This window comes from Centroberyx affinis, unplaced genomic scaffold (genome assembly GCF_046629955.1).
Source record: "Centroberyx affinis isolate AG114_WGS23_722 - 3 ecotype Tasmania unplaced genomic scaffold, CSIRO-AGI_Caff_v1 ptg000369l_1, whole genome shotgun sequence".
Classification (NCBI taxonomy): domain Eukaryota; kingdom Metazoa; phylum Chordata; class Actinopteri; order Beryciformes; family Berycidae; genus Centroberyx; species Centroberyx affinis.
The window spans coordinates 283,408-302,398 of record NW_027279040.1 but is presented as its reverse complement, the minus strand read 5'-3'; the positions used below and the strand labels follow the sequence as shown (position 1 = coordinate 302,398).

The 18,991-nt window shown below is 38.6% G+C and overlaps 1 protein-coding gene across 1 annotated transcript; it reads left to right on the top strand.

Annotated features, from left to right (window-relative positions):
- Positions 1–11,041: 11,041 nt before the first annotated feature.
- ric3a (RIC3 acetylcholine receptor chaperone a) lies at positions 11,042–18,991 on the top strand. The gene is made up of 6 exons (XM_071515837.1): positions 11,042–11,159; positions 12,885–13,105; positions 13,421–13,496; positions 15,383–15,479; positions 17,465–17,622; positions 18,198–18,991. Exons 1-6 carry the CDS (start codon positions 11,042–11,044, stop codon positions 18,989–18,991), a joined length of 1,464 nt encoding a protein of 487 aa, XP_071371938.1.

The following is an 18,991-nucleotide window of genomic DNA, read 5'->3' as shown; positions in this document are numbered from 1 at the left end:
AGAGGGTACACAAACGCATATTTGTTTCCCAGGATTAAAAGCTTATAGAGGGTGTATGGCATGGCCAATAATGTTCATCTGTGCCAGCTATTACAGAATTTACAGCTGGAGTAGTGTGGATACAGAGGTTTTTAAGTCACAAGGCAGTAGGCCAAGGATTTGAACATGAAGGTAGACTTAAATTTTCCCATAATTTTAGGATGAAAATCAACAGTAAACATTATGCCATTACAGTATTACTTTTAATGCTAATTTCAATATTCAACAGATTTAGAGAAGTGATTAAGTGATTTTAAATAATCACTCCATATCTGCCTGCTAGCCTGCCTTGTGGTCAGCAAACAAACCTTTCACTGAGATGAAACATTACATTGTTGCAGAAATAAAATGGCAGTCATATCACTGAAGAAAATCCTACACCAACTATAATTTCAACATTGACTGTGTATCAAACTTGTGCGTGTCATATCTGTCTAACTTATACAGAATTGAGAATTGTTTGAACAGTTCACTATTCTATTGTTTTCAAAAAATCCAGTTACAGCAGAGTTACCATTGTCACACACATACAGTATGGGCAACAACAAAAATAAAAAAAAGTTTAATATTACAGCTCTCTGCTGTATCTACACGAAATTACTGCCAATAAAGATGCCAAAAAAGTAGCATGTAAGCACAATGCTACTGAATTGGCAATTAGAGTCAAAATATTTCCAAACACCATAGTCTACATGTATATGTCATTAGCAACTGTATTACCAGTTACTGTATACGAAGCCTTACAAGACATGCCATAGATCTATTATTAGTCAACTTTGTAGGTTCTGCTTCATAACCAGGGTTTGATGTAAGTTTGTTGGGAGGAATATATAACAAGATGTGCCACTTTGAGCCTCCCTGGAATTACAAAAGAGAGACCGAAAAGACCAGAACAGACCACAGATGAGCTCAGTGCTTGCAATTTGATTGGTAGACAGCTCATATACATCTAGTGTAGCACATGTGTTTTATTCCATATCTCCACACTCAAACAGGGAGTGGGTGTGTCTTGACATTCTTCACATAGCTGAAACTCTTTGATGTTTCTCTGTAAGCATTAGTTGAACTAAGATTTTCTTTGTGCTGGAGAGGGGTACCGTGGGACTTTGCCCACGTGATGCACTAGAGGTTGCTATTGAGCAGGTCCTGTCTAAAATCTGTGATGTACAGTATTATTGATGATCTGGTATTATCCACTTCACCTTTTTCTGCACTTAGAGTTATTTAGAGTGCTCCTTTCAGGTCGTAATAACACCCCTTCCTCTGTAGCAGTTAAAAAAAAAACCTTTATTGTCTTTAGTGTGTTTCTTTCCATTTCAGCCACTTATGCTGCTTCACAGCAATGCTGTAGTTTTCGGGCCAAACTAATGCAATGCCTACAAAAAGCCTTTATTGTGAACAAGCATCAATCAACTGGAAGGACAGTGTGATAAGAAGTGTAAAAAAAACTCCTTGCCAGAAGCAGAGAGAGGCAGGTGCTTGCCAGTGTCCCAAATTCTTCCTCCAGTGAGAGTGCGTCCCCTTGGCTTATCTGTACTTGCTTAGCACTTACATGAACAGCTTAAGGGAAATGAGAGCAAACTGTTTATCACAAAACAAACAATTACATGAATATAAAGCAGGGAGTTGAAGATAGAGAGGGTATGCCTGCTCAGAAATCCCTCCTTAATGACTGAATAAAATGAACTTTTGAGACATGTCTGAATATTATTATTTACATTATACTTTTATGTGTTATTTTGTTTCTAAAAAAGATAGGCATGATTTAATCAAGGGCATAAAAATATATAGAACATTAGAATAGTTTTCCTGTAGAACCCTTGAGAAAATTCATAGCAGTAATATGTAGTATTATCATAATTACAGCTTGAGTATTTGTTTGTCCAACTTTAACTCTCTCTCCTTTTCAGTCACAAAGATCTATTGAAGTGAGGCTACTGCATAAATTAATGCACAGGGTCTTCCCCCGACCTAAGATGGGCCCTCCACATTGATAGTCTTTGCAAAATACTGATCTTTGATTAGCTTAATCTTGCAAATTACAAACAAGATCACACTAAACCAGGGTCATGAACTCATATCAGCGATGCAAATTTTCCAATAATTCAGACCCCAAAAAATGTGCAATGCAGGCCACGATTATAATGGTCAGTGTAATTATTCATTTGTTTCTGTATTGCTTGGAGTGGTGCAAAGATGGGAGGCTATTTGTCCCTCACAACGTTCATCCATCTGCCCATCTGTCATGCACAACATCTCGACACCACTGATCCAATTTTGACAAAACTTGGGGAAATTATGCATCTTACCACTGCATTACAGCATTTAAAATTACATTGATTGGCCCAAGGGGGAACTACAATTACAGCTCAAAATGAGGTGAAGTATTTGTTACCGATTGGCCCAGAAGGGGACTTAATCATTTCTGGGGGACAGCATGTTTACTGTTGCTTTGTTTTGTATGGTCTTAGCAAGCTATATCTATTTATCATGCAGTGGCACCATGGAATGGGATATTTTGACATTCAAAATTTTATATTTTTACTTGATTCTGGTAATGTCGAAAAATATTAGGTCCCCTAAAATGGCTAACTACTGGCAGGACTTTTTATTGAAACAGAGGGGCACAGCTGTCTTGTAAGACAAGAGATCTGCATAACTGTTATGTTACAAATTAACAGTAGACACTGTTAAAAAAAAAGACAAGGTCAAAAATGTTAAAATTAAGAACAAAAATGATTTCTGACATTCGTAACTTTTACTCTGAAATCCCAAGCCAAGTTATAATGTTCTTTTACATATCGTAAGATGTACTGTTTATGTACCATCAGTTATTATACTGTAGTTTCAGATGTAAATGTTATCTGAGAAAGGACCCCAATTAACATGTCCATGTTTCTTTTCCTGTTTTGTTGCCTTCTCCTCTATACTTGACTCTCTCCTGTCTGTCCCTCTGCCTACCTGAGTGAGCAAGCCAAGGGGGACGCTGCCTAATTGGGACCTTGGGACAATGGTTGTAGCTCATGAACTATTCTCAAGCTTTCAGTCATTAATATTGTAACCAAGTTATAAATGTGCAGACCCACAGAGAATGAAACTGAATAGTTAAAAAATAAGTAATTCTATTGACAAAGCCGTAACTTGAGGTTCATTCCACACATACTTGCTTTTTTTTTTTAAACCAGAAGACATTATATAGAAAACACTTTTGATTACTGTTGTTCAAAATGTGGTTTTAGCAACTGTAAACTGTTATGAAGCATTTTTCATTTTTTTCCTTTTCGTTCTAACTGGTTCAAAACAATATACAGGCTGGTACATTTGAGCCAAAAGAAAAAAATTGGCAATGCTTGAAATGAACCAATATTGAAATAATTTTGATTCTTTTCCCTGGATTCTTGTTTAGGTTGTAAAAGGCAGGACCCACAAGATTCAAGGCAGCAAATTCAACAATAATCTACTTTCCACTTTGCCTTCCACACTATTGCAATGGCCACAAATATCTGTAATAATTTAGTTACAAATATACTTAAAGCTGCACTAAAAATGAGTGGCTGGCGTTGAAATTAAAAGTGACTCTAAAAGGCATTTCTAGTTTTAGCTAGCTTTCTACCCTTGGCTAGTGATGTTACACTCATGGTAGTAAATACAATTCAGTATAGAAATCATGAACAATGTAGCTACGATCTCATATTTATCCCAGTCCATTGCGTCATGCAAGGTTGACTCTACATGGTATCTGCGATCTGCATTGTATGTGCATCGTCAAAGCCCTAGAAATAGCATTAGCCGTGCATTTGCGTGCTAGCTATGGTCAATTTACATAATGAGGTGCAGAGCCTAAATGCTAACGCTGGCTGGAGTCACTCCTCAACCGGATGGTAGGCTAGTGTTAACAAAGAAGCCAGTGCCGAGTTGTTTTCTGCAGTTTTAGCAACTGAACCTCGCCACATGGAGCTAAGCTAGGCTAACAGCTTTAACTGAACCGATAGCTACAGCCAATATTCACACTGTTAATAATGATTGACAGCAATCGAAATTTAATAATAAATGACTGACTAATATCAAAGATATTTTTACTTGTCTATTAAAGATTCTATTAAAAAAAGCCATATCTGCCTTGATTCTGATGCTTTGCTGCCATTGTCTTATTGTGCCGCTAATATCTCTTTTTTTATTGGAGACTTTCCAAAGATCTAATCCTCTTTTCTGGATTTCTTTTTATCCTACTAATTCCTATATAGCATTTTCCGGGTATCAGAGTGTGGGAATAAATGTAACATCCAGGTATTTCAAAAATAAACTTCACATTATACCTGCAATAAGCAATTTCAGACCCTGTAACCAATCCTGAAACTAATGTGTGCTACGTGGAGATTTCCGTGAGAAGTAATGATATAAACAAATAGCCACACATGCGGACCAGCTGTCTTGTTTATTTCACCTCTTTTCTAAAGCTTGTTGTCACATTCGGCCCGAGTCGTACCTTTTCCTTTTTTTTAAATGAGCTCCTCTCCTCTCTCTCCCCCTCCCCTTCATGAAAAAAAAATTGGTAATGGCGGAATCGATGAAACGAGCGAGTAAACGTTTTCAAGTAGTAAACTTACTACATACCTCTTCACTTGTCATTGTGGGACATGTAGACTTCAGCGGAAAATCCGACAAAGCGAGACGGCGATATTTCTCTGTAGGTAGGCTACATTTATTTTAGCCATTAGCCTTTATGTATGGTTTGTCCAAAGGGGCTTCTGTAGCCCAGTAGCTTTGCTGTTTGTGTTTACAAATGTGTTGCGGTTTCTGTCACCCTCTAGTGGTCAGAAAAAATCGCTTAGTGTAGCTTTAAAGCCCCGCAATTTTTTAAGTAATGCTATAGGCTAGTGAAATATATCAGTCCTTTTCAAATGGCATGCTCCATCTCACCAAGGCCTTCATTTGTAGCATTGGACTGTAGGTCATTGAAAGAGATTTTGGTTGTCAAATAAACATCTAAAATGGCTCAAGATGGCTCATGATGATCCAGATGAACAGAAAGGTGATGATAGCATAAGAGCTTGATCTTTATTCACCACTACTACCGTATTCCAACAAGTAATTGTCAATAGATTTTGAATAGCATTTGAAAAAGTAGCTGTTATTTTGATTTTGCAGGACATAAGAGAATAGCTTCACAACTCCAACAGAAATGGATTTAGATTCATTTTGGTATAATGCATGGGGGGTAATACAATTTTAATCAAGTTCTCAAAAGCGAACTTGATTAAAACCAAGCCTCTGAATAGGCTCATCATGGAAACACTCAGTGGACTTATGCATGCATCAGAATGCATAAAGATTGCCGATAGATGTGTCAAGTTTACAGCAACTAAAACTATGCTGCAATCAGAGACCACATCCAGCACCTTCAACTTCAGCTACGCCCGAGGCTCCAGTGACAGACAGTGACTCAGAGGTAGAATTCAACTAGTAAGGTAAGCTCAGAAATGTAATTACATTGCTTACTGTTTCTTCATACCCGGCATGCCATTTTAAAGCTCCTATGTGTAGGAAATTAACCTCAATATATCATTCACAAATTAATTTTGATAGCAAAGTATAATGGCTGTACAAAAACGATTAATTCTATGTGTTGCTCTCTGTGTGTTTATTCTATTTGTCCCAGGGTACTAATTTGCGCAAAATGTGCAGGATTGACTTACACTCACTTTGAATTGATCTACTTGTTTGTACGGAAGCAAAGCACAAGTAAAGATGTACAGATGCTGTCCAGTCCCATGGTGCCTAGGTGTGCAGCATCAGCATGTTGCTATAGTTGAAGTTACTACAGTCCTGGAATAATCAGGATAACCACACCATTCACCCAATGTATTGTCAAGAGATCAATTCTACTGTATCTGCTATATACTGTCAACACGGTCTCACGGCAGTTCGTGAAATAGTCACGAAAATGTAATCTATTGATTTGTGTACATGGACACGATTTTGCAATTTTTTTCGTGAAATGAACATGACCTAAAAAACGTGCCTCCGACCTGAATTACGTCCCTCCACCACAAATATGAAAACGTAAGTTTTGGTAAATAAAACAACTTGTGTTATGGTTATGGTTAGGCAACTAAAACAATTTGGTTAAGGTTAGAGAAATGGTTTGGTCATGGTTAAATAAGAAAAACGTTCGTTAAAAATTTAAATGTGGCTTACAGTTGAAATGTACTTTAAACACGCTGGGAATCGATCCCCGGTCGTCGGCATCGAAGGCAAACGTATACGCCCATCCGCCACCCCGACCAGAACGCCCTGACTGGCCACTGTATTATTTCAATGTCACACTACTTCCCGAGTCCCGACTGACAGGAAAAAAAGGGTGTTGCAGGCACGAAAGATACTTCCAATTGAAATACATTAGTTTGGAAGTCGTGCTGACTGTCACGAAAAAAATTGAAAAATCATGTCCATGTACACAATCAATAGATTAAATTTTGTGACTATTTCACGAACTGCCGTGAGACCGGGTTGATACGGTATATGCTAAATTAAAAAATTACAGATCTGTTAGGCAAAACTGCTTTGCCGGCTCCAGTAACTAAAATATTTGCCAGCAAATATATTATTTATCAGCATAGATTAGCCACTGCAGTTACAAACACACATGACACAAACACTGGAGCTGAATAGCCCAAGTGGTGAGGGAGCACCATTTAGTTAGCACTGGGCAAACGTAATAAATTACACACCTGTTACAAAAAAAGAAAAACAGCTTTGGTAGCTCAGACTAGTTGTTACTAGTGTTCGGCAGAAAAAAATATTTTTTTTGTCACATCTAGATTAGCCATCGTAGTTGCAACCTAAAACCGGGTGAGCGAACATCACTCGATATGAGGTGAGAGAGCACCGTTTGACTATTCAGTTTCCATTATGACAGTTTCATGTCACCTCTGTATACATATTTCTCTCTGCAGAGGGGGGAACCAGTGGCGAGCCGTTTTTGCGACAGTGATGTAAAACACTACTACTAAGGGAGTCAAGGGGTCACCCAAGTCATCAAGTTTTCTGCTGCTGCTAGCAGTTAATCTGGCTGATCTTTGTGTACCTGATATAACTAAACTTGTTAAGTTATTTGTGTTATGAAAGTATGAGTGATTGTCAAGGAGTTATAGCCTATTGGCTATAATGTTTGAAATAGGCTACTGTTCCTAGTCTTTCTGGCACAATCCGTGTTATGTGCTGGACTGCTGAAGTTGTTTGTTGTTTGTGTGGAAAGTAGGGCATATTGGTTACTCGAACCTGGAATTATCTCACTTGGGCTACCTGAGATAGAACTGTTTGTTTAATGACTGTTGCTCTGTTCGAAACCGTTCCCTATTACAGAAATAGTGCACTATATAGTGTATCCACCATTTTCTACTAGTGTCCGAATTCTCAACGGTTAATTTGATTCACTAAATAGTCCACTATAAGATACCCACAATGCACTACAAATTGTAGTGAACAGACAGTGTACCCTACAATTTCTCCTGTATACCACAATGCAATGTGATCGTGTCTTACCGAAGAAGAAGAAACAGCTAGCTATCATGTTAGCTAATAGAAACTGGTCTATTTACCGGCTGACAGCGTTAGCAAATCAACAAAAGACGTATTAGACACCGCATTCGAGTTTCCTCCGTTTTGAACCAAGAGCAGCAAAACTGCAGGAATCATCGTTACAGGTCAGCTGACTACTTTATCCACCAATACAGGACAGGAGGTGATATGAAAGCTTCTGCTAGTCATTAGCTCACAAGCTTGTTTACCAAACCAAAACAGCTTGCTGCCATTAGCAGACAGCACCAAAGTTGACAAAACCACACTTGCACAAGATTAGAATTTCAACAATTTATTTGTAATTTAATGCTGAAAACTTGTCAAAATCAATACGACCTGAGTCCATTTCAACCTGCTGTCATGATGCTTGGTTTATTTACGTGATGCTGGGCGCATCCCGGTGCGTCACACCAATATCCAGCGCATTTTTTTGACGCAATTATATTTACTGTAGTGTCCGAAATTTCGTTTGGTCGTTGCCCATATAGTTCACTATATGATAAACACTACATGGGGAATAGTGAGTGAGGGAATGAGTGAACCATTCCGAACGCAGCCTGTGTGGACATGTAGGAGTAGCAAGGGACAGGCTGTCAGTGCTGCTGTATGTTTGTGGCTGAACGGGCTGCACATGCGCATTCATATACAGGTCGGAGTTGTTTAAAATAGCCTTTCCAGGGAGTACATTTGTCGTCTACCTTGCACATATCATAGTGCTTTCCTGGCATTTTATTTTGTACAATAGTTTATGTTAAAATAATGAAATTATATGTTAATTATATGATAATTTTACGGAGCCCCTAAAGTCCCGAAAGTTGATTTTTTTTTTTATGTTGTGCACACAAGTTAATTATCTTGTGGGAACAAGTTATGAACTTGTGCGCACAAGATAAAAAAAAAAGTATCACCTTTCAGGACTTTAGGGGCTCCGTATAATTTCAAGGTACAATTTTGTTATATTTGCCACCTAGCTGGCAACGCTGGGACTTGCATTCAGTATGGACAGAGACAAAACCTTCCTATTCACAATCTAAAATGCTGCTGCTGCTGAGCAAAAACATTAGCTCACAAGCTAACACTAGCTAAGCCCAACATTAGCCAACTTGGCTTACTCTTTTGGTTACGCCAATAAAGTAACACATCAACACTACACGCCAATAAACACAATACTTAGTTCATGTAAAATGTTTGTATTATCCACTCAATTATTGGAATTGTTTCAGCTCAAGTAGCGTTGTAGTTACGTTGGTGTTAGCAACGCAACTAACGCTAGCTTTTTATTGTCAAAGGCAAGTAACTTGGCAACTAGCTGCCCCATTCCCTGTGATGTGCTAGGTTAGATAGTTGTCTGGGTAACTACAACATTAGTAAGCTATGCCATTGTGCACAGACTAGAGACCCAGAGATCAGCCACAATGTTCTGGAAAGAGCTGATTAAAAAGCGTACCAACAGATTTCAATATAGACACAGCCTACTGTATGTTAATAGGTCACTAACTTCTCCATGGAAAGACCTACCTGTTACTGGGTGTTTAGGAAATCAACTGTGGCAAATGTAAAAGCTTCCATGAATTGGGTATAGGTTGAATCGCTATTGTTTTTATCAATCAGCGACCCAGAATGGTTAAAAGTTAAAATGTCAGATTATAACTGCTTTTCTCTATATAATATAAGCTTACATATTTATTCTAAAATGTTTCATGGGTTTTTAAGTAATTGGATGAGTATGAAGAACAAGGTAATGCTTTAGTTTGAAGGACAAGCCAAGTCCCACTTCTATAGGCTAGGCCTATAGCTCACATTTTCTCATTAATTTTGTCTAATTATCTCATCTAATTAGCAACTTTCAATAAGTCTTCCTTTTTCTCTAATTGAAATGCAAGATGTATAATCTTTTAGATGTGAACTCGCTCCTCCATAAAATGTGAAAAAAGCCTTATTGGGTCTGTACCTAAGTTCAGTTTTCCAGGCTGTGTGACATTTTTTGTATTTTCATTGAAAATCCGAACTCATTAATCTCCTTAGTGTACCAAAAAAACCTTTAGACTCTTGATGTGTGTATTCTGTGAAAGATACTGTACATGTGGGAGTTATCATCTCTGCTCTGGTCTCTGCTAACAAGTCCCCTAGCTCCCACCTACCTGACCTTTGTGCATGTTGGTTTGAGCCAAGTGCCAAACTGGGTTGTTGCATCTTCTAAAATGGCAAAGCGTAGTACGGATAATGCCGAAACTGGTGTCATCACTATTAATTTGTGCTGATGTTAGAAAAATATTTACCTACCAATTCAAACTCACTATGATCAACCTTGCTTTTATCTCATTTCCAACCTTGCTTAGGTAAAAGAGGTATAGTAGTAGAGCCTATACAAATGCAGCAGAACTATCAGAATATTAGTTATACTGAGATAAAATAACATCATAATAACAAAGTACTACAAGGTCACTATATACTCATTAGTAAGGGCCACAGACATACCACAAGTCCCTGTAGGAATGTTATAGTGATTTTTCGTCAGCGCTGCCTAATAGGCTGATATTGCACAGTGTACCATCTCTACTGGATTACAGGGGCCAAATGGGGCCCACTGTAGTACGTGGGTTTGGGGGAAACATTCAGAATCTTAAAAAACACTTGTTTATCCCACTCATTCACTCATAATCTGAAATTATTCATCACCATGATGATGATGAGTGATAAAAATGGGTGATAGAAAAGGAAAAAATAGCCTGCAGTGCTGAGTTAACGGTTCATTCAGCCCAGGCTCAAAATATTCACATTGGTGAAAACAATGTTTCCTGACTGGGACTTAAACAGATTTGGTGATGTGCTGCTGTTCCCCTGTGAGACTGTCTTCAACAGCTCATATCTCTGTACCTGAGGCTGCACTGCCATCTGCTGCTGTTTGAGATGAAGCACACACCACACAGTCTACAGAGTGGAGAGGTCATATGCTGCTGCCTTCAAGTGCTCCTCGGAAACCCGGTAATTCCTAAATACCATCTGTGCATTCAAGTGCATTAGGTCGGAAATAATACCAAAATAGATGGCTATTGTTTTGTTTTAGAAATCAAGCGGCACAAAACTACTTTGTGCTGCAGCAGAAGTATGAGAGGAAATGTACATCAGGCATGTAATTAATGTTTTAATTCATTTGTTAAAAACAAAAACACACTCCTCCCCCTAAATGTCACATCTTGGCAACTGGGGTTTAAAACATTCCAATTTTCTTAGTCTTATGTACCATTTTGTTGGGTCGTTCGACGGCTAGTAGACAATATTTCCAACAGCACTTGAAGGCAGCAATAATCTAATCTCATCTAATCTGGGCAGGAACGTCACCGGGGGGACATGACATCTGCAGATGCTGGCTTCACAGTTTATGCGAAATAAATGCATGGTTGCCGTTTTCTGAGATAAAATGTCTATAACAACTTGCCAGAAGGTTACTCTTATATCATGCTCTGTTCTCTGTGTTTCTCTCTTCCTCCCCAAAATGCTTTTACCCAGAGGGAAGAAGGAGATGGGGCAGCCTGAGGGTAAGGCGGCTTAACAGATCAGCATCCATCCATCCATCATCATCCTGTTCCATCTCTGATGTTGTTTTTGTGACTGCTGCTCTTGTTGCCAGCTGTTATTCATACCATGCAGAGTGCACCAGGCCTAGAGGCCTATCATGGTACTATCATAGGTTTATGTAATGCTATGGGTGCCCATAGACCTACAGAAAAAATGCATTTCACATATACTTCAGAATATGGTTAGATATACTGTATGCTTCAAAATGTAATTGTATTTGATGTATTTCTGCATGCACATTTGTACATGTACAAATACATTGGGCCATTTTTTGTATATTTTGAAACATAACTCTAAGCAAATTCTGAAGTGAAATGTAGTTTTTACAGTATGGGTATACCCTGAACAAAATACAGTCATTGAAGTGTCATGTGTTATTGTGTGTTAATACTCATCTTATTTGATCTCTGTACATTTATATAAGCTGCTGTGTCAAAATGAGTTGAACCAAAAGTCAAAGGTGGGCAGTACTTGAGCAGATTTACTGAGTGCCTTCACTTTTATTTCTATAAAAGTATAAAGTATAAAGCCAGTAGTTTTATTATTTATGCCTTCTTTGTTTCCTAAAAGTGTTTTTCAAATACTCCGACAACTTGAGAGTAGGTTTCATTTTGGGCTGGGCCGTAGGCACAGCACCACACTTTCCCCTGGGGTTTAACATGAAGTCGCATTTTGAGGTGCGCATGCCTAGAGGCGTTGCCAGAATAGCCCAACCACCACTAGGGACACCTACTCTTAAGAGAGACATTCTGGACTCTACCTGCCACAGGGGACAGTGGTTAGAAATTGAGCCTGTTGGTAGAACCACTCCCTATAAACATTATAATTAATTTTACACCTAATAGAGGTGTTGTTAAAAGTTAACTTAGTATGATCTAGTATAAAATTCATGTTTCCTTATGCATTGCCAGTTTGGGTCCATCTAAGATAGAATAAACAAAATTTTGCAGTCCAAACTGTATTTTGGATTCCTTGGATGACACAATATTGTCAAACACATTGTCCGGAGGTGAAATGAGCCATTTGGCATGGAGCAAGTGGAGCCAATACATTTTCAGTGCAAATTTTTGTGCATGCCCTGTAGCTGTTACTATCAGTGAATTAGCTTCAGCACTTCTACTTACTGTATGCATATGACATCCTTGCCAAGTTTAAATGTTAATGAAGTTGGAAAAGCATCATATGATTTGCGGGACCGTCAGATGTGTGTGACTGACTTGCTGTCATCCCCACCAAATAATCAGGTTTGGATTTTTTATATAGTTATTTACTTATTGTCCTGTTAAAAGTATAGCATACTTCCCACAACTGAGAAATGAATGCAGTTTTTATAGCATTTCAAAAGGACAGCCTGGTCCTAATTTTGAAATGCAATATCCAGAGGAAAGATATTGTTTCCACAATGTCCGAAACACATTAGTACAAACAATGGAGCATTTTCATTTCCACAGAACGTAGAATTCAAAACGTAGCTCAAGTTGCAATATTGTTGCAATATTGGAACATACACAAAATCTTTTCATTCACAAATAATCAAGTAATTCAGTAGGGTATTTTTACAATGTGCTCCTTTTGCTAAAGTAATTAATAGTATTACTGGGTTGAGAAATGGAAAGGAATGAACAGAGTCACTTGGGAATATATACAGTAGATTTGTTCCCTCTCCTCTCCTCTGTCACTTACAGTGGGACCGGGGTTTTACCCTCCCATGATGCATCAGCAGCTGTCACTGCAAGAAGACCCAGACCGGTGGGGGCTGGACCCTTCTTACTCATTGACACACAGTGCTGAGGCCATGGCCAAGGTAAAAGGCGTGGGAAGAGCCAAAAAATACAACCTAATGGGTCAAGTCATCCCCATATATGGCTTTGGAATCCTCCTCTACATCCTCTACATCATCTATAAGGTAATTGCTTTGAACTGCATAGTGACTCAGGATAGCTAAGGTGAGAAAAAGTAATGTGTGTGGCCATATGAATATAAAATACTATAATACTGTAATACTATATATACAGGATACTTAATACTATACCATATGATATATATATATATGTAACGTAAATACATATTATGGGGAACTGATCCCAGTTCAAGAATTTAAGTGCATATTTGATCCAACATTTCAAGCAACTTCATAAGATAATTTAAAATAGACATGTACTTACAATAGCCATGATTATCGTTAATGCTGCATAGTCTATAATCTTTTCTCTGCACACAGCTGACATGTAAAGGGAAGGCTACAAAATCAGGAAACTACACGACAATAACAAAAGAGAATATGGAGCGCAAGATTCGTAAGTACATTCAGCAATCAAAGAAAATGTATCGTACTGCATTTCACATAGCATTTTTTTTTTTAGATATTTTATTTTAATGGTTACCACTTAAGTGGATACAGCTAATGCTCCTAGGATTCCAGGCACCCTGGGAAATATTAATGAACTTATATGCTAACTGTTTCCTAACAATTTACTGATTAACACTGCAACCTGTCAGTGAAAGACATCTTTTTCAATGAAAGAATAACAAGCCCCCAGTTAAAATATTAACTGACTGTGCTGGATCAATGTTATCTAGAATTTTACATAGGTTGAATTGATCTGTTTAGTAAATGATGTGGTGCATTAACCAAATTATTGGGCCTACCTGGATCATCTTGCTTCATCCTTCTTCCTTCTTAAGTATTCAACTGGGTCATGTTATAAAAGATATTAAATAGTCTAATTGAAGTATAAATCAGTATGTAATGCATTATTCATTGACATTTTTTTTATCAGGAAGTAATAGATTACTAAATTTGTTCATTCATTAATTTATTTGTTCATGCATTCATTCATTCAGTATTTATTCATAAAGGCAGCCGAGTTAAACGGTAACAATGAGTGAACGAACAGGTCATTTGTATTTAATTTCTGATCCGCTATTCATTAGTTGTGCCCCTTAAAGTGTTGCTAATTCTCTGTGATGAAAGACAAGTAATAGGCCACTTGGAAACAGTTTCATCTCACTAATGAGCTGTTCCTCATTCCTCACCTCTTTTATGACTATAGGGTTTTTTCTTTTCAATCAACTTACACCTTGTCTCATCGATTTGATCTCTTCATTTTTCAAGGCCCTCACAAAATGTATCTGTAGCTCCAGTTTGAGGAACTCAGTAATAAAGTCGATAAAGATCCCATCCAATTCAGACAGCTTTGTTTCCACTTTTGTCAGAGCTAGATTAGCAGTCATAAGGAATGTTGTTTCATTCAAGGAGTGTCTAATATCAATTAATTGCATAGCCTCTAGTTTCATTCATCTAATGGATATCAGTGTGACAGGGTGTAATGTGATAGCGATAAGAAGAGAAGTCTACATGCTCTATGTGTCAGTCCCCATTATCTATAATGTAAACGTCATTCAAGGACATTCATGTATTGTGCTTCCATAATGTTTACAGTGTGTAGTCGAGTGCATTTACTATTAGACTAAAATATAAACTCAGACATCAATTTCTTCAAACAACATCTACATTAGGCTATAAACACAGCAACGTTTTATCTGCCTAGCAAAGGTAAAAAGGCACACATGGCAATGCGCACCAGTTTGGCAAAAAAAAATAAAATACTACTGCCAAAAATTCCTGATGATGTGTACTATAGTGTTAAATGAAAATCTCAGTTTACTACAGAAGCCAAGAGGTAATTTGGCCACATGGTAGCTTACACCGTACCCACAGCAAAATATAGTGACAGGGTTGTGAGAGACTGTGACTATCATTTTCCATTCATATTAACTGGGAAATGTGCACATTTACAAGATTCATCATAACATAATTGTCTCTACTTGTACAGAACTCTACTAGCCTGGAGGGCTAATAGAGAGTAGAGCTCAGACAAATTATTACTAGCCCAGTATTGATGTAATATTCAAGTCTAAAGTTTAACAAGGCAGATCATGCTTTAAAATGATGTACATGTAGGCTATAAAAATCAAACGTTTGTGTGATTTTATATATTTAAGACAGTAAGTAATGTAATATTCAATTTTAACATGGTAAATCATCCTTTAAAATTATATACATTATATTTAATTTATATTGGCAGGCTGAACACGACATAGTTTGGAGAGAGAGAGAGAGAACCTCTGGAGATACTATAATATACAGTAACTTTGTGTGTTTTCTTTGTAAATCTCTTAGCAACTGATTACGAGCTTGCCAGACTTCAGAAGAAGCTGCTGGAAACGGAGCGGGCGATGGAGAGGATCGTCTCTGGAAAGGGTCGCGCTCCTGCCAGGTGAATGGCTCATTTTTCTCTTTACATGCCACTTTCCACTGCCCACTGGAGAGGGGGACCAGGGAAATTACGTCATATTGGGATAAATCAGGTTAGACTTGGCATGAAAATGACAGGGATAAAAAGGAAAGGACAAATTATTCAGAGGTAGAAAGACCACTACTCAAGTAGAGGTGCTGCTACTTCAGTTAATTTTTTACTCAAGTCAGAATATAAGTATTTCTTTAGATATTGACTTGTATAGCACGGGAAAACTAGCCTAGTACTGATTGTCAGCTGTGAGCATCTCGACAATGTCGTAATACAATAATTGTAAATTATCTTTATGACTGTATGTATGTGTGTATTTTTATACATGGATACAGAAAACACAACAATCTTTAAGGAACACATTTTGAGACACAAAATGGTTTGGAATAGAAATATGTCACATGTCAATAGACTGTTGTAAATCTAACCAGACAAAGCTATTTTTGACTAGTGACTATACCTATCTGTTGAAGAAATAGAAAACAAAGACATTGCTACATCATCAGATAGTCAATCAAATGTGCTTACAATCCCCAAAATATACAAAATCCACATGTCTCAAACACAACTACTGCTAGGAATTTATCAGCTCCAAGACAGCTAGAATAAAAAATAGGACTTTGAGTCACAACCTTCAAAATAAAACCCTTATTGACAAGCATGTCTTTCAAGGCTTTTAGGATATTTTTTTACTACTTCCAGTCTTATTTTAGCTTTCTCTAGCTGGCTTGACTCATCTTAGGAACGGGAAGAAGTGTCTCTAGGTAACACTACCCATGATTCCTTGCAAACATCAAGTTTATACATAACTTCTCTTTATTCTTATCAAGAAATCATGCAAATTTTAATTATTGAAAGACATTGTACAATCCATTGTCATAGTTGAAGATGACCATCTTAACACACCATGAAAGTGATTCCTTAACCAAAAGAGAGGTCTATAAACCTTGCACACCACTACTGCCAAGCATTGAATACATTCTCCTGCTTTTTGGCGATCTCCTTAGTTGGTGGCATCCTGGTGTCTTATATGTAGATGAGTATAGGCAGTTGGTGCAGTTGTTTTTCAAATCGGCTGATTCCAACATCCACAAAGATGAATATCCAATAACACAAAACACAAATGTAATACACTGCAATTGCAAAAAAGGATTAATAACATCTGCAACTGTCTTCTCTCTTTTATCTTTTATTATGAAAGTAGTATTTTACAATGGCATGGAAATTATCTTTGCTCCACAGCAGGTAATGGGTTTTCATGAGGTATTTACAGTACAAAGTTCTGCATAAAATTTTTGCTTAATATATGCAGTAGAACCTTGCTAATCTGAATTTATCAGGAGGCACGGTGGTCTTATATGTAGATGAGGCACGGTGGCTCAGTGGTTAGCACTGTTGCCTCACAGCAAGAAGGTCCTGGTCGAACCCCGGTCCCTGGTCCTTTCTGTGTGGAGTTTGCATGTTCTCCCTGTGTTTGTGTGGGTTTCTGCGGGTTTCTGCCAGGTGCTCCGGTTTCCTCCCACCATCAAAGACATGTATGTTAGGGTTAATACTCCTGTCAGTGCCCCTGACAAAGGCACTGGCAAAAAGGAACTGGAGTTGGTCCCCGGGCGCTGTACTGCAGCTGCCCACTGCTCCTAGTGTGTGTATAGGACGGGTCAAATGCAGAGGGGATAATAAAGTATACAAATACAAAAAAAAAAAAAAAATCTGTAGCATAATGCTTAATGCTTGAGTGAAATACATGGCATGTTGAAATTCATATTCCAAAGTGACATTTGCAGTTTTTGCATTGCTGCATACAGTATGTTTGCATTGCTGCATACAGTATTTTGTCCATCATGTCCATTTTGTTGGCTGGTCAGACTCCATAGCAAGAGGTAATCAGCTAAGAGTGTCTGTTGTAGCACTGTCTTCATGTTTGACTCTGTTCTTGTATCTATGCTGCTTCCTAGTGGTAGAAGGAGGAAGAGTAAAACTGCAGTAACAAAGCAGGAGGAGAAATTGCTCAGGCAGCTTAGGCAGATCACTCGGGTGATGCAGGAGGGCCGGGTGGAGGTGGCCTCCCCGGAGATGGAGGCTGAGGAGGTCGCCTACGCTGTAGACTGGGAAGGTAAACGCTAAAGTCCCCGTCCTCAAGCTCCTCATGAAACACGATTACTTTCTGAATTTATAGTAGATGCACCAAGCACATTTTGTCTCCATCAGAGTTGGGGTCGATTCATGAATGAACTCAGCAATTCCAATTCAACTGACGAATTGGAAAAACTACAGGAAACAAATTGAATTGAATTGGAATTTCAGGAAATTGAGTAGAATTCAGTGAAATTTTGTGAAATTCCATGTTTTGTTTTTCTTTCATGCCACATATCTGAGATTACACATAATGTTATATATTATCAGTACTGAATATCATAAAGTGGAATTTTATGGAATTCAATTCTGTTTCCTGACATTCCAATTCAATTCCAATTCTGTTTACTTACAGCTGGGTGACATTCCAATTCCAACTACAGGAATTGGAATTTACCATGAATTCTCAATTAAATTCATGAATGGCCCTAACCCTGGTCTCCACAGTGATATCTCCACTGAGCTTGTCATTATAATGAAGTTGTTTAATGCCAGACAACATCAACTGGTTTGCATGTCAGATGATGATGATGATCTTTTTGTGCGTCCATGCAGGCTATCCTGAGGAGACCTACCCAGAGTATGACGAGCCCTACGGCAATCATGGGTATGACACCATCGTCCTGGAGGAGCCCAGTTCTCGGCTGCCCACTGCTGAGGCCCTGGCAGAGAGGATGGAGCAAGAGGAGGAAGAGGAGGTAGAAAGGAAATTGGAAGTTGTGCAAGAGGAAGATGAAGAAGAAGAGGGGGGGGAGGAGGAAGAGGAGGGGGAGGAAGAGGAGGAAGAGGAGGAAGAGGACAAGGAGGAGGAGGAAGAAGAGGAGGAGGAAGAAGAAGAGGAGGAGGAGGAAGCAGCAGAGAGAAGGCAGTTACTCAGTTCTCCATGCCTCCGTGCGAAAGACAGGAGGGAGGAGAGGGTTGGTCTGGAAGTGAGCAGAGAGCTACAGTGTCAGAATGGGGGGAAAAAACAAATCACCTTCAGTGAGCACAAAGACGTGTTCCACTACCCCAAGGAAGATACTTATGAGGAGGAGGAAGTGGTTATTGATGATGAAGAAGAGGAGGAGGAGGAGGAGGAAGAGGAGGAGGTGGAGGAGGAAGAAGAGGAAGAGGAGGAGGCAGAGGTGGAGGAGGAGGAGGAGGTTGATGAGGAAGATCCAGTGATGGAGGCAGAGAGCCTGACGTTCGGTGGCGAGGTTTCTCTGAACCCAGAGGAAGAAGCAGAGGAGGAAAACGAGGAGTATTTGTTGATGTCCATACCTGTGGAAAGTGATGGTCTTACCCATTCAGACATGGCTACAGACCTGGGGAAGAGTGGGCTGAGGATGCGGAACAGGAGAGAGACATAA